Source organism: Artemia sp. Qi Xiang Cuo, chromosome 11, assembly GCF_049724085.1.
Source record: "Artemia sp. Qi Xiang Cuo chromosome 11, ASM4972408v1, whole genome shotgun sequence".
NCBI lineage: Eukaryota > Metazoa > Arthropoda > Branchiopoda > Anostraca > Artemiidae > Artemia > Artemia sp. Qi Xiang Cuo.
Window position 1 is genome coordinate 13,027,549 of NC_142804.1, and position 24,117 is coordinate 13,051,665.

The 24,117-nt window shown below is 35.3% G+C and overlaps 1 protein-coding gene across 6 annotated transcripts in view; it reads left to right on the forward strand.

Moving 5' to 3' along the window:
* Positions 1–24,117, forward strand: part of LOC148946650 (uncharacterized) — a 117,090-nt gene that overhangs the window by 74,655 nt on the left and 18,318 nt on the right. For 2 of the 6 annotated variants that reach the window (XM_089096299.1, XM_089096300.1), the window contains exons 3-4: positions 17,083–17,226; positions 18,769–18,889. In XM_089096299.1, the coding sequence (XP_088952425.1) occupies positions 17,126–17,226; positions 18,769–18,889 (222 nt within the window). In that variant the 5' untranslated portion in view covers positions 17,083–17,125. Of the gene's footprint in view, positions 1–4,369; positions 4,453–10,224; positions 10,376–13,127; positions 13,200–13,646; positions 13,719–17,082; positions 17,227–18,768; positions 18,890–24,117 lie in introns of those variants that run through there. The other 4 variants (XM_089096301.1, XM_089096302.1, XM_089096298.1 and 1 more) reach the window with 4 other exon arrangements.

Sequence of the window (24,117 nt, forward strand, 5' to 3'; positions counted from 1 at the left end):
GCCCCTTCTATATGAAGTGCCTCTGGTAAAAAAATAAATGGAATGTGGGGGGGGGAGACTAGCGACCCTCCAATCACTTTTGACTCTTAAAAAGTGAATTACAACTTTCAATTTCCAATCCAATGAGCCCTCTATGAAGTTTTTTCGATCATCCCTTCCTTAAGATACTTATATGTCCCCAGGGCATAAGTTACAACGCCTACCCCCAGGCCCTGGGGGGCTGTGTCGATACCGGAGTTTTTGTTATCTGAACTTTGAACTATTTTTAACAAAACGTATATCTCAATATTTTTATCTGATGCATTTAGGGCGTGGAGGCGGGAGGGGCTAGTTGCCCTCCGATCTCTTTTGAATCTTAAAAAGTGAACGAGAACTTTCAAGTTCCAGTCAAATGAGCCCTCTCCGAAGTTTGTACGAGCATCCCTTCCATAAGAACCATATATACCCCTAGATCATTACTCATAACGCCTGCATCCGGGTCCTGTGGGGTAGCGTTGACACAGGAATTTTTCTTATCTAACCTTTGAACTATTTTTAATGAAATGGCTATTATAAAAATTTTATCGGATGGGCTTGGGGAAAAATGGTGTGGATGGGGGGGGGGGGGCTAGTTACCCTAAAATATCTTTTGAATCTTAAAAATTGAACTAGAACTTTCAATTATCAATCTAATTACCACACTCTGAAGTTTTAAGAGCATTCCTTTCGTAAGAACTATATACGCCCCCAAGAAAACACTTACAACGCCTATCCCCCGGGCCCTGGGGGAGTTTTTGTTATCTAATATTTAAACAATTTCCAAAAAACTGGCTATATCAAAATTTGTGGCTGGATCGGTTTAGGGGAAAAGGGCGTGGGGGGCTAGTTGCCCTTAACACTCTTGACTCTTAAAACTGAACTAGAACTTTCCGTTTCCAATAAAATGAGCCCTCTATAAAGTTTATACGAGCATCCCTTTCATAAGAACCATACAGGCCCTTGGGGCATAAGTTAGAACACCTTCCCCTTGGCCCCGAGGGATTGTATTGACACCTGAGTTTTTCTTATCTGACCTTTGAACTATTTTAACAAAATGTCTATCTTAAAATTTTCATCAGATGGGTTTGGAAAAGGAAGTCGGGAAGGGGGATAGCTGCCCTTGGATCTATTTTGGCTATTAAAAAGTGAACTCGAACTTTCAATTTCCAATCAAATGAGCCCTCTCTGAAGTTTATCCGAACATCCCTTTCATAAGAACCATATGTGCCCCAGGGCATAACTTACAACACCTGCCCCCGGGCCCTGGGGGGTTGTGATGACACCTGAGTTTTTATTATTTGACTTTTGAGTAATTTTTAACTTAATGGCTATCTCAAAATTTTTATTGGATGCATTTGGGGAAAAGGGGGCATGGGGGCGGCTAGTTGCCCCTCAATCTCTTTTGACTCTAAAAAACTGAACCAGAACTTTCAATTTCAAATCAAATGAGCCATCTCTAAAGTTTTTATGAGCAGCCCTTCAATAAGAACCATATATTCCCTCGGGGCATAACTTACAACACCTGCCCATGGACCTTGAGGGGCTGTGTCAACCCCGGAGTTTTTGTTATATGGTCTTTGAACTATTAAAAAAAAACTATCTCAAAGTTCTTATTGGATGGGTTTGAGGAAACTGGGCTAGGTGCTCTCCAATCTCTTTTGACTCTTAAAACGTTAACTAGAACTTTCAATTTCCCATCAAATGAGCCCTCTTTGAAGTTAATACAAGCATCCTTCCATAAGACCCATATATGCCCCAGGACACAAATTACAACGCCTGCCCCCGGACCCTTGGGGGTTGTGTCAACACTGGAATTTTTGTTATATGATCTTGAAAGTATTTTTAACAAAATAGCTATCTTAAAATTTTATTGGATGCATTTGGGGAAAAATGCTTGGGGGGAGCTGGTGACCCTCCAATATCTTTTGGCGCTTAAAAAGTGAACTAGAACTCTCAATTTCCAGTCAAATGAGCCCTCTTTGAAGTTAATACGAGCATTCCTTCCATAAGAAAACATATATGCCCCCAGGGCATAACTTACAACGCCTGGCCCTGAAGACTGTGGGGGGAGTGTCCGGCTCAAACATATAAAATTTCCAGAACTTTAAACTACGTTGAACAAAACGGCTATATGAAAATTTTGATTGGATGTGTTTGGGGAAATGACGGGCATGGAAGGGGTGTTAGTTGCCTTCCAATCACTTTCGACTATTAAAAAAGGAACTAGCCATTTAAATTTCAAATCGAATGAGCCCTTTCTGAAGTTTCTACGACATTGCTTTCTATACAAAACCTTATATGCCCCCAGGGCATAACTTGCAACCCTTGCCCTGAGGGCTTTGGGGGGGGGGTTATCCTCAAAGACCTATTTTCCTGAATTTTCCACTACGTCAAACAAAATGGCTATCTCAAAATTTTGATTGGATGTGTCTGGGGGAAAGGTGGGCGTGAGAGGGGGGTTAGTTTCCCTCCAATCACTTTTGACTATTAAATAGGGCAGTAGCCCTTTCAATTTCCAATCGAATGAGTCCTTTTTGAAGTTTCTACGACAAAGCTTTCTATAAAAACCTTATATGCCCCCAGGGCATAACTTACAACCCTTGCCATAAGGGCTCTAGGGGGGGGGGTGTCCTCCTCAAAAACATAATTTTTTATGTGGAAATCAACTACACTGAAAAAAATGGCTATCTCAAAATTTTGATTGGATGTGTTTGGGGAACTGGTGGGCGTGGAAGGGTTGTTAGTTGCCTTCCAATCACTTTTGACCCTTGAAAAGGGCACTAGACCTCTCGATTTCCAATCAAATGAGCCCCCTTTGTAGTTTCTACGACGACCCCTTCCATATGAAGTTTCTCTGGGAAAAAAAATGAGTAAACAATAAAACATTGGAGCCATATGGCCTTTACTATAGGCGACGCTATAGCGTTGCCTCTGATAACTGATCCGTAAGTATATATAAATGCATTTGATCCTACTAAACATCAATGAATGAACTTAGTTCAATGAAGTTTCAAAAAAATGCCTGTATTAACCATTTATCTTGTATCAATACGGGTCGAGAGTTTAAAAGATGAAATCGCTAACAACTTGGCTACATTTGTGGCAAAGTCGTATTTTGGTGCAACATAAAGGTAGGAAATGCCTCTTTTCTGAGACGCAATCTTTTTGGCTACTGAAAACAAACACTAGAAATTAAAATTTTCGTTCAAATGAGCCCTCTCCCAATTTTCTAGAACTACCGTTTCGATACAAAGTCCCCTGGGTAAAAAAAATTAAACACGTATCCAAAATCTTCTTTCTGAAAAAAACTGAAAATATCAAATTTTTATCCATAGGAGCTTGAAACTTCTGCAATGATGTTCTCTAATATGCTCAATTTTTGCTGGTGTGGTTTTCATCAAGATTACTATCTGTGGGTTGTTTTTCCTTTTCTAAAATGCATCGAAGTTTTCTCAGGTTTGTATCTTCTGATGGATAACTTTGAACTAGATGAATTTTGTACATTTGGAATCACAATAGAACACATCCCTTTTAATTTACGCATTTCTCATAAAACTCATCTTTTAGAGTTTATGTTATTGTTAACTTTTATCCCTCCTTTGTAACAGTTCGTCACAAAAGTTCGTACTCTGAAGTGTTTGATAGAAAAATTCTTGAAGTATTTATCTGTTATCTTAACTGCCTGTTCACACGGGTCTCTAAGTCTCAGTCCCAGCTGTAATAATAGTTCAACTTGGATCGACTCGCCAGCAACTAGGACTAGATTTCAACAAACTACTCGTACATCAAAGATTAGTGGCAAGAAATTTGACAGGAACGGAGGGTGAGCAAGTGGTACAAATGTGAATTGGTATAAGAATTGATTTTCTTGAAGAACTTTTTGCACATGAGGGGAAGGGAAAGTTTATGTGTGATAAGAGAGAATAATTACAAGAATGCTTCGAAAAATGTCCATTTGATTTATTAGCTGGACTTGACTTTTAAACAATCTCCTTGGTTCTCTGAAGATTTCCCTTGTCCATATCCTTTTTTTTCGTTTTGCCAGCTTGGTCTGCATAAACATATGCAGTCTCCATCCAGACAAAAACGCTAAGTCCTGAACCTCCTCATCCATATTTTTGAGCTTTCAATTCTTATGCCAAATTCATAAGCCATGATTGGTTGATCTGGTAGAATCAGGTATGGATAAAGAAAGCTCCGTGCTTACAAAGAAGCTTGGAGCCTAGATGCAATTGCGATTACGCCTAAGCCCCATGCGAATGGCCACTAAGCTAACAATATTTTCGGCTAGTTTCAAAGGTTCTATGGGATTTTGCAAGTTTTTTTCTGGTGGAATGTAAACGTACTGACTCGAATCGCAAAAAAAATTCAAGTGGAAAAAAACAGGTTAACCTGTAAATTTTGGAACTGGAACCTGGTTTAATTCAGCAGAAGGTATAATGTGGTTTTGTTCATTCGTATGAATTTCTATTTAATATCAATTTTTTAAAGTTCTAGATAAGTTTATTTGCTTTCTTGGAAAGCAGTTGAATTGGCAAAATAATCTTTCTGGAATAGGCTAAATCAATGGTTTTAAATAGCCTACACTACCATATTATCTTAACATACCTTGAGAAAATGTTTCCAAACTTCTACATATACCCTTTAAAAGACAAGTGTAAATTATATAGAAGATATGTGTTGCCTATAGTCTACCCATCTAAATTTTAACAGAAAATATTTTACCTTATTCCTGGTGTTTTGTATCTTTTTTCTTGCCTCTAGGTGTTGTGACCACAATTTCTGCAAATCAGTAGGATTTTGTGCAATATAAAGGTTTTTTCCCAAACTCAAGCAGTAGCCTAGATTAGATGACTAAAAATTTTTTAATTAGCCTATAAGAAGATTAGATAGTACCATTCTATATAAGCTTATAAACTAATTTTTTCAAATAGTCAAAGGGTGGAGTACCTACCTGGATATACCTAGTCCAATGGATATCCAGAAAGGTACACATGTAAGACTTAAAATAATTTCCTTGTGCATCAGTAGAGATGTAGCCTAGTCCCTAGGCTATGTTTAGTCATAAAGATGCCACTTCTAATACAAATCTTGCCCAAAGTCATCAAAGACTTGTGGTCTTTAGATAAGAAAGAGGTAAATACTTCAAAACACCTTAGGCTACCAGCAAACTATTGAGGCTCTAAATTCATTTTTGGGTAAAATTCTACTTAAGCTACTTTTGGCTATCTTGGAAAGCAGCTAGATAAGGAAAATGAAACTTTCAGGGATAGGTCTACCGACTAAAGTATGTCCTGGAAAGGTATTTTGAAGTAGCCTACCTACCTCCACACCTTCTCTCTCTAGAGGGTCCTGAAATTTGCCTACATGACAGATCTGTGCCTATTGAAATTTTGACCAAAACAACATTTTAGCTTAATTTTCAGGTATCAGCTTTTTTTTTCTGGCTTTAGTTCTGAAAATGCAATTCCTTTTATTTGAGCAGAATTTTAAGCCATACCAATATTTTTTTTCAAAATTTAAGAAATGTATTTGCATATCTTTAAAACCTTATAGATTGGGATTGAGCAAAGTTGTGAAGCTGAAAACTATTTTGTTTTACTTCATTTATGCAGAAGATCTATTTTGCTAGGTTTCACTTTTATAACACACATATTTTTAAAGGTCATCAAAGGTCAAGACCCTTTAGAGGGAGAAAGAGTAGAGGTAGGTACTTCAAAATGCCTTCCCAGGACATACTTTAGAATGTAGACCCATCCCTGAAAGTTTCATTTTCCTAACCCCTTTCCAAGATAGCCTAAAGTAGAAGTAGAATTTTACCCATTTTTGGGTATAAGTTTGGCACTCTTACTCTCCAGAATTCTAGGAACTACTTTAAAACATATTAAAATAGCCTACTTACTTATATCATTCCTAACTGCAGACTACTTTTCTTTAAATCCTGCTCCCCCCTAACAGACAATGTATAACTAAAATTGTATAATAATGCTCTTAGCATTTTTGTTAGGGTAGTACCATTCTTTTTTTTTCCTGCCTATTTTTTTTACAATTTGTCATAAAGTTAATAAGAAAAAACAAGTTTGGCTATCGAAAATACAAGGATTATAATATATTAATATAGATTTATTACCTGCCAAAACTGTAAAAGATACAATTGGCGGCAGAGTATAAAAAAGTGAAAAAAATGCAAAAAGAAAAAAAAAGACAAACAACAAAGTACGGTTTAACACAAATATATACAATAAAATGGGCCCTCAACATCAACATTCAAATAACACATTCAACTCAAGTCTGTCTCTGAAGAGTTACCCAAGGATGACCTAGAGTCATGAACTTTTTATGAAAACTCTCTACCCTGGCAGGAACTGCCAAGGCAGGGTCTATCAATCCAAATCTACTGATCAAATACCGGTTTTTGGACCATGGTGGTAGTCCAAGCAGATACTTAGTATATTTAAAATAAATTGTGCTCAACTTTTTCTTCTCTGTCTGTGTGAAGCAACTCCAAAACGGAGAGATGTAGAGAAAACTTGGTAAAGCAAATGCATTATACAATCGGGCTAAAATATCATGACTAAATCTTGCCTTGCTCAGGACAAGCTTTCCATATGCAGAACAAACTTTTCTAAGGGTATCAGCAATAATAAGTATGTGTGTGGCCTTGAGTGACGTACCAATCGGGACTCCAAGGTAAGTAAGTGATGGAACAGGTTTGATTTCCATATCATCTAGCATAATGCATATGTCCTCAGTCGACAATTTATAATTGAAAAATAACAATTCAGTTTTTGATGGATTAAATGTATGGCCGACATGAGCATATTCTACCTTTAATGCACTAAAACAACTCTTTATTCCATTCAGGGTTCTACTAATGTTTAAAATGTCGTTGGCATAACCTATGAGCAACACATCAATCCCACATAAAATACACGTTGTTGGTACTTCATGTTGCACTTCGATTACGGAATTATTGAATAAATCTGGTGAATTTACTGCTCCTTGCCTAATACCCTTATTCACTGGTATATCAATTTCTAAAAGCATATCACAATCCCAACCAGGACACTTTATCCTAACACCAAGATTACTATACATTGAATCAAGGGGTCCGATGACTGAATTTTCTATGCCTCTCTCTGCTGAAGAGAGTAAAATATGTTCATGGATAGACAAAACCAAAAGCACGGGCAAGATCATGGGCGGCTAAAACTAAAGAATCATTGTCATTCACAGCGTCAGTCAGTATAGACACCAGCGAGTAAAGGGCATGATCACATCCAAGCAATCGCTTATGTAAAGTTTAGACTATATATTTGTCTGTTAAGGAAAGGGGAGGGCAGGGAAAAAGTAAAGCAGTCTGCTTTTTGCAGATTGATGTTAGTAACTAGTATTTCACAGCATTTTAAAGTAGTCTCCAGAATTGTATAGTTTCCTTCTGGAGAGCAGGAGTGCTGAATTGACCCTCCAAGATAGCCAAAATCTTGCAAAGACAGCCTTATCTAGAATTTTACCTAAAATTCTCAATTCAGCACTTTCGAAATATATATATATATATATATATATATTTTTTTTTTTTTTTTTTTTTTTTTTTATATATATATATATATATATATATATATATATATATATATATATATATATATATATATATATATATATATATATATATATTTATATATATATATATATATATATATATATATATATATATATATAATTTTGTGAGTTTTTGGTTACCTTTACACCTCTCTTGTCAGTAATTGGCTTATAATGTCAATTTATTTTTAGTTTTTTATAGCAAAATCAGTAAACTTTTGCATATGGCCTAGGGGATAGACATGGCCAGGAGATGGGGCAGGCAAACAATTAGAAGGTCAGGAATAGCTCTATTCAGAAAGAGAACTCAACAGAGAACCACGCCCCCTCCCTGATGAGACAAGATAGAGCCCAGAGTTTTATAAAAAAGTGTTTTATTTTACTGGTTTGTTTTATATATTTACTTTTATATTTTCACTCAGCATCAGTTGGTTCTGAATGCCAAGTAAAGCTAGTGAAAAAGAAAAAATAAACTCTTGTGTTTAGCCTAAGGCTAGAAGTAGGGTAAAAGCACCAATGATTTGATGGTGCAATTTTGGTACCACTTTCAAAATTTTCCTTCAAAACAGGATAACTCTGCTTAGTCATGACTTGGAATACCATCTCTTGAAGCTATCATTATATTTTGACAATGTGAAACGTGGACACTATTTTCAATACACCCAGATAAGAAAAGAATATTAAATTTTTTTTTAACTGGATTAAAATGGTAGATTAACTTTGAAATGGCCAAATATTGACAACACTTTCACTGTGAACAACAAAGAAATCCTTTTCCTTTCTTCTCTGAACAACAGAGAAACCTTTGCTGGACCATTAAAGCTGAGAGGAATTGGGCCATTCCAGATAGCATTTATAGTGAACCTATCTCAAACTATTATATACTATTATCTCAAACTATTATAGAGACCTAGGTCACATGATTACACTTCATAAATCCAATTTCATCCCTGTATTTGAGGCACTTTTTTAATTTTTTTGCTTCTCCTGTCTGAATAGTGTTTTATACATTTACACATTAAAAAAGGTTGAAGAGAAACAAAGAAATAAAATAAAAAGAATAACCATGTCAAATCCACTAGGATCTGCTGACAAGTATTTCAACAGATTGGGACATTGGGTTCTGACTTACATAAAAAACAGGTAACTTTTTTGTTCTGTCAAATTTATAGGTGAAAACACTCCAATTTAAGAAAATTGAAGTTTTGTACACTTTTCTGATAAAACTTCAAACTTCCAATTAAACAGTTAGATCTGTAGATGTTTTACTAGATACTGAAACCCTTTTCAAACCAATAGTCTTTAAATTAAGTCTTCTGGAGTAGAAAAAGTGGGGTTTTTACAAAAACTGTTGAATCATTGGTACCTTTACCCTAGCCTTATAGCCTCCCCCTTCAATCCCCCCATCTCCCAGTGGTGGAGAACTGGATGCAATTGTGACAATAGTGGACATTCAAATGGTATATTTCTTCTTTTTAATCTTTATTCTATAAGTAACCTTAACATAATTCCTAGGAATTTAACTAGGATTGGATAAATGTGGTTAGTTTTGCTGACTGGCAAGTTTCAACCAGCATATTTCAAAGTTTATTTTGTATGGCGTTTGTAAATTAAGGTCACTAAAGAGTATACAGGCAAAATTTTCTTGCACCAAGCTTAATTCCAACTTTTAAGGGTCAGTAAGTTTGTCATAAGCTTTTAAAAAGCAACAAACAAGGTTGCTTCAAGCCTGCTAGCTGTCCAACTTTTGCCTTGCTACAAGCTTAAATCAAACCCTGACAGAAGCTTGCAAAAAATCCAACAGCAAGGCAACTGTAGATTCAAGGTCTTTTATAAGCCTATAATCCTGAAAACATGCTTGAAATAAGCCATTGCCAACCAAAACCCTTAGTTCAGCATGTTTAAAGCCTGCAATTTTGAAAATGTACTCATAACAAGCCAGTAGCAAACCAATCCTTGAATAGCAAGTAAGTTCTTGATCAGTGAATAAACTATTGGGCTTGACAAAAGATAGAAACATGTAGATGATCTGTCTGTAGTTGAGGTAGTATTTGGAGCAGATAAAAGCCAAATTTTCAATTACATTGAACAAATTATCTCCAAAGCAGCAAAACTGACTACAGTAGTAAATAAAGATAAATGTTCAGTAAAGACATTTTTATTTCTTACAATAAACCAATGTGAATTGAAACCACTAATAGACCCAAACCTCCTTAGCAACAGCACTTGCCTACTATATGTAATAATATCTTCTGATCTAACTTGGTATGAAAATACAAGTTTGATTTTAAAAAAGCCAAATGGTGCAACCCAAATGCTGAGAATTCTAAAGAATTCTGGGTTCCAAAGGATAAACAAAAATTAATTTCCATATGTTCTTCAGCCCACTACTAAAATATACATGCCCTGTTTGGCATTCTGTCTATAAAAAAAAGACAGCAATAGATTAAACAGGTTTAGAAAATATCACTACAAATCATTTATGGATGCTCCCTGTTGCATCTCTTCTTCTTTTTCTAAAAAGCTCCTGGAATCCTAAGGACTTTTGGCTTCCAACAAAAAAAATTAAACAACTCGTGACATAACTGCTAATTCTGTTATTTTCAGAATGCCAATAAGAATCATAGCTGATACTCAGTTTGATTGGCTTGTGAGAAGTACAAGTACTCAAACTGCCTGTCCCCAACAATTTATAACCCACAGCCTGGCTGGCACGAGTATGGCTCTTCCTGCTTGATCTAGCTCTCTTCTGCAAAAGGTAACAATACAAATAAACAGCACAATTTTTGGAAGTACAAGTTTATCAGAGCTGACAAAAGGTATTGACGTTGACAGTTTTATGACTAAAACCGTATGTCATAGGGAAAGGAACATTGCACACTATTTTGCCTTATAAAGGTTGAGCAGTGCTTGTTCTTCAGCTCTAACCATGTTCATCCTTTGACACTGGGTTTTGGTTGAACACTGAAGCAGCTTAGTGAAAATACCTGTCATTTTTTTTGCAAGTATGAGCTTGACCAGCTTATTAATACCATATAGTCTTGATATAGTGTCAAAACAAAGAAAGCCATGCAAGAACAGAATGTCAGCTACAGTGCCACTGAGGCTCTACTTTGCTTTTGGAATACTGAAATGCCTTGAACTAGGCTAGTTTTCAACTTGTTGTTTCCTTTTGGGCTATGGACCAGCTGAACCAACAAATCTATATTAATACTGACAACTGGAACTTCCATCTTTTTATTTTGCAAAGAAAAAATAAATACATAATCATCAATCAACCCACTTAAAACAGGTCATCAACATCAGAGCATATCTAAGGTTTTTGAAATGTCAATAGCCTGTCTGTAACATGCTTTTTTAATAAAAGTTGGTGAAGGTGTATCCACAATCAATTTAATGTCCTGTGAAGATTTATACTTTTGAGCCAGAGCATTCAGTCTATAAATTCCAGGAGTGCTTACCATGAATTCAAAGGAAGATTTTGTAAGGTTCCCATGCTCGTTATCTAAAAGTAATCAAGAGTGAATGCAGAATTTAAAAAAAAAAAAAACAGTTGGTGCATGCGCCAAGAGTTTCAGAAACTTTATCAGGATGGTGAGACTCACCCATAGACCTCCATTTGGCTTCCCAGACAGTTAGCTCAGCAAGGAGGCTAGTCTCAGAGAAAAAAAAGCTTATATTTTTACAGCTTTGTCACAACCTTGGCTAATACAGCATCAGCAATACAAGAAGAGAAGTTGAATTTGACATGCTCTGACTTTGTGGTTAAGAAATCTTTTTATAGAGTTCTTCATATAGCTGCTTGAGGTATAGGGAAAAGACTAAGTCTTGGAAAAAAAGAAGTGTCTGAAGAAAAGAATCATTGATGTTGGCGTCTTAGCGTCTTGGTATTAAGGCAGCTGTCTGGACTGGTTTTCCATAAAAAGAAGGAAAATCTACTTCCATTAGCTTTATAATACATACTTGCATAGGTGGCTATGTTCACAATATCAACCTATTGTGAAACCCGTGAAAGCAGAATTGGACTCAACAAAAATCAGTGGTAAAATGAAGCAGAAGCTGGTAATGGCTCTACTAGAACTACTGGAATGCCTTTCAACCCATCACATGTCACAAAAGTGAAGAAGCTTTGGTTTTTTTTTTAATGTGGCAGAGCAGAAGCTAGTGACTCAGTTCATTTGGGGAATTGGAAAAAACTGCAATTTCTTTCAAGTCCATATAACATTTGAAATAAGTCCAGTCTGGAGCGCTTCACCAGTGCAAGGTTTAAACAATGTTTCTAAATGGCAAGTGTATACTGCTTTCGCATCTCTGCATGGGCGTCCTTGTACAAACCAGACATGCTACTACCTCCATCATAGCTGATTCCAACTAACATGTTTATGTCTAGACCTAACTCTAAGCAGAGTCTGATAATCTACTTTGAAAGTCCTATGTCTGGCAACTCATTTGCAGTGTCAAAATACAAAAAAAATTCTTTTATTTGATGATCATCATAGAAAAAAAATAACGAGAACAAGCTTTTCTTTTGAAGCTGTATATCTCATCTCATCAGCCAATATCAAAACACTTCTCAATTTTTGCTCTATTCAAAATTGCATCCCAAATGACATTACCTACACTATTGACGATGTCCTTCTGCACTAGAGGAGATGTATGTTTTTTGCTTTTAGTGGATGATTCAAAACGCTTCCACAATTTTTGGTTTCTGTAGTCTACCATCCCTCTGAATACCCCTTCATTTTTAACACCTTTTGTAAGGAAATTCTTCTTTTTTTCACAAGGACGCCACAGGGCTAGTTCATGAAAATCACAAAATAGAATAGCCTGGACAATGGGTCTTAACATTTCTTGGTTCTTAATATTTTTTTCTTGATCTTGCAAATTCAATTGCTGGTCAACTGGAATGTCTTTTCCTTCTTGTATTTTGATAAACATCATAGACTTGTTTGCTGCAGCAACATGGTGGTGTCTTTCATCATGATACTTGAAGTCAGGAAGAGCATCTTTAAGGTCAGTATGGCTTCGAAATTAAGCATCCAAGCGTCTGATGTGAGCCTTTACTGGTCTCACATTCGAAAAATAATAAGTAGCGTTTATAGAATGTTACTAGTTTGAGGGCTGAACACCAACCATGAATACTTCTAGAGCCAAGTTCTTTGAAAACAACAAGGTTTTGTCACTATGCCCTTGACATTCTGGCTAACTATTTCAGGAATTCAAAGTTCTTTCCTGGTTTCCAGTGCCTACTTCTTAAGTGCAACTTTTGAGGATCATCAATTTGGTCATGGTTATTAAGGGACTCCAGACTAATGTCATGTAAGGTGATTGAGGTGTCAAAATGTCTTACACATTTTGTGTCTGAGGTGTCTTCTGAATGTTGGTCTATTTAACGAAAGGGACTATTAATGCTTTAGCTTAGAAGTTATTCTACTGTCTTAGACAAATTAACTTGAAAAGTTGTTATAATTCACAAAATTCTTGAACAAAAGCATTTAAGTATTTTTCAGAGATTGAAATACAAAATAGAAGGTTTTTCAACCCAATGACCAATAAGTGTTTGTGTGGCTCTGTCAATCAATGTAAGTCGTTTTTTTTTATTTAAAACGTCCATGGACCTTCCGCCTAAGCCTTCTCCCCTTTCTGCTTTTTTTTTTTTTTTTTTTTTTTTTAATACGGGAGTACTGATGCCTTTTCCCTCACTGAAAAACAACAAAATTCATACTCTTAAGTTTTGTTGAAATGTAACTGTTTTTTCATAACCTTAAATTCTAAAATGGGTTTTCAATTCTTGTAACCTTCATGGTTGCTTAATTGCCAGCTATGTTTCATATTTTATTTTATTCTTACACTAATTTCAACAGGAGAAAGGAGAACTGACCTCAGAGTCGCCATTCTCCTTTCTTTGCAGGCCTTAGAAGAAAGAGTTTGGCTCAAAAAATGGGAAAACAAACTAATTCTTCTGAAGATAGGGGACAAAAAACGCAATTATGGTCGTCAAACAATCCATTCTTGCATACTTTGGTTCATCAACAATCCTCTTCTCTTACTCAACAAGGATTTTATGGCACATATTGTTGGTTAAAATGAGCAACGATCATGTAAGCTGCTTTTTTCAGTTTGAGGTATGAGATCATAAAGTTTTTAATAAAGCAGCCACTGTAACTCTAATTTTTGTATCCATCTTCATTTCACCCCGTCTTTCCCAAGAAATAAAAAAAACCTCTTCTTTCTATGTGTTCTGAATTTGAGGAAAAAAGACCAGTTAGACAATCAGTATACTATTTCCTAAAACTACTAAGTAAATACAAACTCTGTCAAAACAACTACTCTGCTGTGCAGTGTAGCTTCTCAGATAGAGTTATGGATTTAACGTGGTCGCTTTATAACTACGAAAAAGTTTGAGAATTTTTTAACTTCTTTGAGGCATTAAAGAGAGTTAGTGTATTACCACGGTTAGGATTTACATGTAAACTATTCTGAAATAAGACTCGCTGGGGACTTAAGAAAAGGGATGGAAAGACCGAAAGAATGACAATTCTCAGCTAAGTACTTGAGACGGATCTCAAAAGAGCAGGATCTAAGCCTAGACAGATATATGAAAGATCTGTAGCCTAAAGCAAAGAAATTTTATTGCTGCGCAGCACTTCCAATTTATTATCGAAGCATACAAGAAAAATCAAGGGCAGTGCTGAGAGCAAGACATTAAACTCTTTAAAAAATTCCTTTGATAACTTTGGGAGGGGGCAGGCCCCCCTCTAAATACAACACTGCCTAGTACTATGTACACATCAAAACGGCTTTTGGTTGGAATTTTTGGATAAACAGTGGTTACATGGAAAACAATTCGAAATTTTAAACTAGAATTACGTTGCCTAGGCAACATGAACTGTTCCAGTAGCCCTTTTTTTGGCTTCGCCAACAAAACTGTTTCAGGAGCAACAATTTAGTTAGGGACTTAAAAATATTGAATTGAATTTCCAGCCAATTGAACCTTGTCATTTTATATTGTTGGCCTTGTTTAAGATTAACATTCAAAATATGATCTTATAAAGCCTAATTATAACTATGTATTTATCCCTAACTTTCCAGAATCGTATTTTTGGAGCTACTCTTTACAAGGGTAATTAAAGGATTTGCCTTTGAACAAATTAGCTCAGTAAACATAGTTGTCCATCTCTTGACAAAGTGAATGGACTGGATTGGCAAACTCCTTTCAAACAGTTCGTAGTAACGAACTGTAAGTAAGGAGCAACCCAGCTCAATAGTAACCAAAACTCTAAAAAATGGAATTTTGATGCCAATAGATACATACAAGGAATCAGATTTTTATGCTGATTTCAAATATATAAGTTTCATCAAGTTTAGTCCTACCCATCAAAATTTACGCACCTGAGAAAATTTGCCTGGTTTTCGAAAAAAGGAGGAAACACCCAGTCATAGAACCTTAATGAAAATCACACCATCAGATTCAGCGTATCAGAGAACCCTTCTGTAGAGGTTTCAAGCTCCTATCTGCAAAATGTGGAATTTTGTATTTTTTGCCAGAAGAAAGATCACAGATGCGTGTTTATTTTTTTTATTTATTTATTATGTTTTCCAGGGATGATCGTATCGACCCAGTGGTCCTAGAATATTGCGGGAGGGCTCATTCGAACGGAATTAAAATTTCTAGTGCCCTTTTTAAGTGACCAAAAAAATGGAAGGCAACTAGGCCCCCTCCCATGCTCTTTTTTCCCAAAGTCACCCGGTCGAAATTTTGAGATAGTCATTTTGTTCCGCATGCTCGAAAAATATAATGACTATGTCTTTGAGGATGACTTAACCCCCCAAAGTCCCCTGGGGAAGGGCTGCAAGTTATGAACTTTGCCCAATGTTTACATATAGTATTGGTTATTGGGAATCATACAGAAATTTTCAGGGTGGATTTTTTCTGGGTAGTGGGGGGGATCGGGGTTTACGTGGGAGGATCTTTTCATGGGGGAAGGGACATTGCTATGAAGGGGCACCAGATTTTCCAGCATTATTTTAAAAAAACGATCAGAAATTAAATTAAAAAAACAAGTTTTTTAACTGAAAGTTAGGAACAACATCAAAATTTAAAACGAACAGAAATTATTACGTATATGACTGGGTTCGCCCCCCCCCCCAGTCAATACCTCGCTCTTTACGCTAAAGTTTTTTTAGTACTTTTATCAGAGCTATTTATTCTAATTAACGGCCTTTGTGATTAAGGGGTCATTTTTAAAGATTTGGAAGAAAATTCGAACTTTAGCGTAAAGAGCGAGGTATTGACTAGGGGGCGAACCCGCTAATATACGTATTAAAAATATATGAATATAGAAGTTCGTTACGTAAATTAATTCGTAAGTTACATATAATTATTACTAATAAAAACGTTCGTAAATAAAATTAAACAACTTCCGAGAAAGCCATTTAACCAAAAAAAGTTAAATTAATATGCAAATTTCGTTTTAATTATTCATGTACGGTGAGCCAAAATCAAAACCTGAATTAATTCAAAAACGTTCAGAAATTAAATAAAAAAACAAAAAGTTTTTTTAACTGTAAGTAAGTAACGACATTAAAACTTTAAACGAACAGAAATTATTCCGTATATGAAAGGGGCTATCCCCTCCTCAACGCCTCGCTGTTTACGCTAAAGTTTGACTCTTTCTCACAACTCTATTTTTTAAAACAAAAAAAAACTTTAGCTTAAAGAGCGAGGCGTTGAGGAGGGGACCTTTCCATATACGGAATAATTTCTTTTCGTTTTAAGTTTTAATGTCGCTCCTTACTTTCAGTTAAAAAAAACTTTTTTTTATTTAATACAAGCAGGAATGGAGTTCAAAAACTCACCTTTCCATTTTAACCAAAATTTTAGCACCAGGATACCTAAATAGGAAAACTGTCAGGAGTAATTATTTTAATTCAGATGAAGTAAGACAATCTAAGGAATTAGAAGAAGCAATAATGTCAAATGTTCTTCATATATCCAATGGTAGATAATAAGGTAAATTGTTCAGATTTAAACACGTCTTTCATAAGGCATTTAAGAAAATCGTGAGCTTGAGAGCAGCTAAAACCACTATGGAAACCAATTTGCATTGATCTAAAATTAAAATTTAGGTAATATCTGGTAATTATGAATGCTCAAAACTTTTCCCACAAATATACTTGAGTAGCTGGTAGCTGCCGTAGTTTTAAGGATCTTTTCTGTGCTTGATAATAGAGCTAAAATGACCAACTAAGAAACTATCTAATATAATAGATTGGAAGGGGAATGACTGAGTAGTCGTTATTGGTTAATTAAAGCTGGAATTTAGTAAAAATGGTTTTAGCTTTGCTAGAAACATTGTTTGATTTAACTGTATTAAAACAGATCTATTATGGTTGGAAAAAAAATCAAGCAACTTTTAGCATACACATTTGATAATTGTTTCTAACTTGAACTTTTTGTCTTAGAAAAGAAGCTCCCAGAAAAAGGTCATTTGTTGATGCCCCTATAATGGATCTGAGACAAAAAGATTTCATGCAAGATGGCACGCCCGAAATCCTTCGACTAGAGAAAACTCCTGTTAGATACAATGTTACACCCTTTTCAGCACCGTAAGTATTGTCAGTACAACTTTCAAAAAAAAATTATTTTCCAAGCCCTTTGTTTTTTTAGTGCTATTTAAATTGTCAAAATCTGTTAATTGTACTTGCAATTAAAGAATAAAATAGTTTTAAAAAACCTTTAAGTGGTTCATGACCTTCTATACAAGTTTGGTGCCAGCTGGTGTTTTCGAATGGAGTGAGAAGAGGGTATAATAAAATGTTCAAAGGCAAAATGAATTTTGCGAGAGAGACCAATAGTGAAGCTCGAAACATAGTTGGGTGGAGAGGGAGTAGACGTGGCTATTGTGGCCTAATATGGCTTGTTTCTGCCAATAAAACAGCTAAACAGTTCCTGCTTTAATGTAAACTCTCAAAGAGGCTCAATGGTTCTTTAACTTTTTCAATTATTTATTATTGACCCTGTTCATTGGTATGGTGACCTTTAGATATTTTTGATTGGATTGTACAGATCAAATTGCCGTCTATGAAGTGATTTTTTGGGAAAGTAAATAACTGATTTATATTTTATCGTTTTTTTTTTTACTTTATGGTATTTTGATTTAGTGATTTTGTGTCTTAGAGATTCAAAATGCTGAAAGTCATGTAAACTGGTGATAACTTTCCTTTTTGGATTCCTATTTAGCTCTTAAACTTTATTGACTTTTTTTTGTCAGTATTGAATGTCAATTTCTGATATAATTTAATAACCTGGCATGGCTTACCACGCCTACTATGACAGAAAATAGAGCTTTTTATGAATTAACTGTACATTAGCTCTCATCAAGCGTTCAACTGATATCTTTTGCGGAATCAAAGTTGCAGTCATGATTTTTTCTGATAATATGAAATTATATGAAATAATCATAATGAAATTATGTGAAATAATCATAAATCATATGATAATATGAAATAATTTTGATAATTTAAGTTATATTTACTTGGTTCTTTCGTGATGATAATTAAGATAATATTATATTGACCAACGACTATCACAAACTAAAAAAAAGCCGAATTTGTCTTTCAAGTCAAGTAAGGCAGAACGTAATTAAGTTATTAAGACCAAAGCAGAACGGGAGAAAACAATCAATAGGAATAAAAGAAAAAAATTCTAACTAGAGAAAGTCTTGGGTCAAAAAATAAATGAAAATCTCAAAAATGCTGAAACTACATCATGAAGGAGCAAGAAATTTAAAGAAAATGGTCATATAAGAAGTGACAATATATGAACAACAAAAAAAGACAAAACGTTCTTTACTTACTGCTGAATTTATTTCAGAGGGCGAAAATTTTAAGAAGCATCATAGCATAACGCGAATCATGATTCAGTAGAAATAAAAGAAACTGTTATAAAAAAATTCTAATTAGAAAACTGCTTGGGTCTAAAAATAAAAAAAAAGACCTCAAAACTTAAACAAAAGAAAAAAGAGCCGAAGCTACATCATGAAGAAGCAAAAAGAAATTAAAGAAAGTTGTCATACAAGGAGTGACAATATATGAACAACTAAAAAATGACAATAAGAACTTTTACTTACTGTTGAATTTATTCCACAGGGTGAGAAGTTCAAGAAGGATCTTGACTCAGACAAATACAAATACCGGCATCAATTTTCTGAGGGTTTCACGAAAACTTTTTGAAACTCCGTTACAAAGCACACCAAACCACAAGGATAAGGTAAACTTATTTTCAGTTTTGTTTGGTTTGCTTTCGATTAACTTCTGGATCGTCCGAAGATTACAAGCCTAAACACGGAAGCTAGTGGTTTAAGACACATAGCTACCGAAATTAAGTTTTTTGAGCATTTACATTTATTCCCGAATCATTTTATTACTTTTGGCTAAAAACATAAATTTCTACTGAAGCAGAAGAAGATAATTTACCTACCTTTCTTGGATGTTTCATTATTAAAAGAAGAAATAAGATAGTCTTCACTATTTATAGAAAACAAGTATACAGTTACAGATATTTGAACTTTTTTCGGAACTTCCTGGGAGGGTGTAAAGAAGGAGGAGTTGAACAGATTGGGACGGAGGAGGATCGTGTGCAGCTGAGTTGGACTCAGGCGGCTTGGTGCTGCAGTGAGTTATTAGTAGCAGTTGTAGTAGTTTCTGACATTACTAAAAAAAGGATAAATGAGCAGAGTTTTAGATAACTTCAGTCTGTTACTCCCTTTTTGGAAAGAAAACCCACTAAGAATAGGCACTAAGGCAAATTGCTGAAACTACAAGAAATAATTGGAAGAATCTCGCGATTCCAAGGAGCCATGAAGTTCAAAAATGAGCGAGTTAATCAAATTAGAAATACCTTTTTGTTTTGTCTTCCTTTTTGTTTTGGGCACCTGGGCAGTCGAAGACTTAATTCAATCTAGGCCTAATCTTGGGGAAAACTCTTCTGTATTCTTGTAAATTGGGGTCTGATCATCTTCCTCTTAAGTTGCATTCTGTTGCAACTCGGTCAATCTAGGCCTAATCTTCGGTGAAATTCCTGTGTATTCATGAAAATTAGGGTTTAATTTTTCTTTTTTTCCTCTCAAGTTGCCCTCTGTTGCAACTCGGTGAATCTAGGCTTAATCTTGGGGAAGATTCCTCTGTATTCCTGTAAAGTGAGGTCTAATCTTCATCTCCTGTGTATACCTGTAAATTAAGGTTTCATTTTCTTCCTCCTAAGTTGCCCTCTGTTGCAACTTGCTCAATCTAGACCTAATTTTGGGGAAATTCCTCTGTAATACCGCAAATTTGGGTTTCATTTTCTTCCTCTGAAGTTGCGCTCGGCTGCAACTCCGTCAATTCTGTTCGACTAAAGTAATTTGTAATTTGGCTTATTCACGGTGATATAATCTCCCTTTGAGTTTAAAAGAAAAGAGTAGTAATTTCTTTGGGTTGAGAATTGGTGTGGGACTTTTCTTCTGTTTATGCTATCTTGTTTCACAATAAATTCGCTAAGGATAAATATAAACAGAAAGAGTTATAATAAAAAGAGATAAAGATACTTGCGAAGCTTAACAAGTCTTTGGATAAAGCATTTTATCTATTCTGCTTTATGTTCTTCATTTCATCTTGTCTGTTTTTACTCTTAATTTCTCTGTATCTCCTGCATTTCTTCTTTTTCATTCTTTCTGATTAGTCTTCCAATTTTATGTTATAGTGTACTGTTTGCATTCGTGGATTTTTAATTTGTTTGAATGTCACTTTTCAATGTTGATTGTTTAATGTTATAAAGAAAAGATGTAAAGAGGTGAATGATATAAAGAGTTCAAAAAGTTTACTTAATGCGAGGTACGCAACAAAAATACAGATACTCGTTGCATACGCGTAAAAGCCTCACCGAAAGTATTTTGTGTCTTGATCTTTTAGTTCATTGGGTTTACAGTGTTTTGAACTATTTGGATTTATCAAGATCGCTGTATGTAGATTGTATTTTTTACTATCTCGTTAAAGTGCCTCTACAGAAAAGTGTCGCAACTGTTGCTGCTAAATAAAATCCGAAACCTCTTGCCTTCTTAGTTAATGCATCCTTAAGTACTAGTTAATTTCGATTCCTCGTTTACTTTTAATTCATAAGCTGAGGTACAATATATTCTGAAGGCCCGCGACAGAAAATGCCGGTACTGTCACTGCTACAGATATTTCGAAACCTCTTGCCTTCTTAGTTAATGCATCCATAAATACTAGTTAGTTTCGATTAATTTTTTACTTGTAATTCATAAACTGAGGTACAATGTATTCTGAATGTCCGCGACAGAAAAGTGCCGGTATTGTCGCTGCTACAGACAATCCGAAACCTCTTGCCTTCTTAGTTAATGCATCCATAAATACTAGTTAGTTTCGATTCATCGTTTACTTGTAATTCATAAGTTGAGGTACAATGTATTCTGAAGGTCCGCGACAGAAAAGTGCCGGTACTGTCACTGCTACAGATATTTCGAAACTTCTTGCCTTCTTAGTTAATGCATCCATAAATACTAGTTAGTTTTGATTCATCGTTTACTTGTAATTCATAAGCTGAGATACAATGTATTCTGAAGGTCTGCGACAGAAAAGTGCCGGTACTGTCACTGCTACAGACAATCCGAAACCTCTGGCCTTCTTAGTTATGGTACTAATACTACTAACAACTCACCGCAGCATCAAGCCGCCTGAGGCCAACACAACTATGCACGCTCCTCCTCCATAGACGGTTGGCCGATAAGGACGATCTTCAGCAATCTGTCATCCTTCATCCTCAGAACGTGCCCAAGCCATCTCAACGTTTCTCTCGTTATAGCCCTAGAAAGCGGGATTGAACCGCACTTTTAATACATCCTACTGTTTGAAATACGGTCAGTCAGTCGGGTACCCAGAACAATCCGTAGGCAATTTCTCTAGAAAACATCTACCAAATCTCCGTCCGCTTTTCGGAGCGCCCATGCTCCAGAACTATATTTGACAACTGTTATCACTGTAGCTTTCCAATATTCTAATCTTGGTTTGCAGATTTGTCTTCCTGTTTTTCCAAAGTTTTTTAATTGTGAAAAAACACCCTGAGTTTTGGCTATTCTACTTTTAATATATTCAGTGCTCCCACCGTCTTACTAATAATACTACCAAGGTAAGTGAAGCTGTCCACCTGATCAATGTTTTCGTTACCCAACGCCACCTTTTCATATTCAGTTACTCCAAGCCTTAGTGACTTAGTCTTCTTAATCTTAATTTTCAAACCTATTCTAGCATCCTGAATTCCCAAATCTCTAAAAGTTCATTCATTTTACTTGCACTTTCATCTATGATGATTAAATCACCAGCATAATCTAAGTCCAGGAAAGTTTTTCCTCTCCATTTGATTCCGTGTTCTCCCATCGCTAATTCAATTATCCCAAGTTAATTATAACTCATAAGCTAGTTCATAAGTTAATATGCAATGTATTCTGAAGTCCCGCTACAGAAAAGTACTGCTACTATCACTGCTACAGGAATGCAGAAACCTCTTGTCTTCTTAGTTAAGGTATTCATAAATACTAGGTATTTTTTATTCATAATTTAATTGTGATTCATAAGCTAATTCATAAGTTAAGGTAATATGTATTTCGAAGTCCCGCTACAGAAAAGTGCCAGTATTTTCACTGCTACAGAAACTCCAAAACCTCTAGTGCTGTTAGTTAATGTATCCATAAGTACTAATTAATTTTGATTCATAAGTTAAGTATAATTTGGTTCATGTGCAATGTATTTTGAAGTGCCGCTACAGAAGAGTGCCGCTACTATCACTGTTAATGAAATGCCGAGGCTTCTTGCCTTCTTAGTTTATGTATTCATATGTACTTCACTGTACTCTTTATAATGGAAGCGAGCTTCAATAAAACCTCTTCATAAAATGGCTCCAAACTTTAAGGTACTTAAATATAGAAAAAAAACGAGAAATTTGATCATCATTTAAGTGGTTTGGTCAAATTATTGCTAATCTTTAGGGATTTGATCGTATCACTGCGTTATATACAAGTATTACCCTTGTAGATTAAAATTGGGACGGAGGAGGAGCGTCCGTAGCTATTTTGACATCAGGTGCCTTGGTGCTGCAGTGAGTTGTTAGTAGCAGTAAACCATATTGACGTTGTAGTATGGGACGCTAATAAGCGCAGAAACTGGCGCTGTTGTAGAAAGAATATACTTTTCGAAAACTATGGGGCTTTTTTTGCTCAATTTAAATATAAAAAGCTATTTTTCGTTAAAAATACTGAAAAAAGTTAATTTCGAAATTTAGGGGGGGGGGGGCAAAAACATCATATATTTGAAACAGTCAAGAGAAAGATACTACAAAATTACGGATGTCAAGTTTGAAATATCAAGGGACTGATGCTTTGCTCGGTGAAGTGAATTTTAGATATAAAAACCATATCTAAAATACCCCCCCCCCCCCCGTCGAAATGAAATCCTACCATGCCCTGATTCACACAAGAAAAAACCTTTTTGTGTATTTTTTTCTAGATTTAGTTATGTTGATATTCATCTAATATCCTTGCCTTGTCAGCAAAATTGCGTGGTCAACAATTCTAATTGCAGCAAGAAATTCAAAATCATTTTAAAGTAAAAATTCTAAGGTTCCTTCGTACAGCTAAAGGTACAATACAAAAAAATCAACAGGAATACAGAAAAATCACAAAAATTTTTGTGGTTTTTTTTTTCAACCTGAAAATACCAAAAAACTGACTTGGATATCCTACATGGCAAAAATAAGGCCTCTGTGATGGGTTTTTGTGCTTTCAATTTATTTCCGTGATTTCAGTAAATTTTACATTTTATTGTTGGTCTGTATAATGACGAAGATTTAGTTTTTGCAAAACAACAATTGTATTTTATATTAATATTATGTTATCGGCTCTTAAAAAGGGCACCAGTTCTAGCAATTTCCTTTCAAATGAACCCTTAAGCATCTCTCTATGATTTCAAGTGCCCCACTAGCGGCGGCGGAAAAAAATGAGAAGAAAAAAAAAGAAAACATGTTAATGCTTCCCATGCGTAAAAGTGATTTTCCTTGTTGCTCAAGATGGGGGACTAATTCTCCTCTATGAGGGCAGCTACAGAGATTTATGTGGTGCAGTTTTCATTTTGATCCGACACCATTTTTGTGGGTTTAAATGTAAAAAATGGGTTTAGTGTTTAAATGTAGCTTTTCACCGTTTTTAAAATGGGTTAAGTGTTTAAATGTAGCTTTTCACCGTTTTTACATTAATTTCTTGAAAGGTTTTGGCGAAGTTTCAGCACCGGTCAGCACCGGTCCTTGCACAAATATGATAGTTTTACAATCATAGACAGCGCAATAGCGCTGCGTAAGTAAAGAACGATGTTGGCACAATGTATTTATTTATTTTTTTCCTTTAGACCAGGGCACTTCGTATCAAATGACTTGTCGTAGAAACTTCAAAAAGG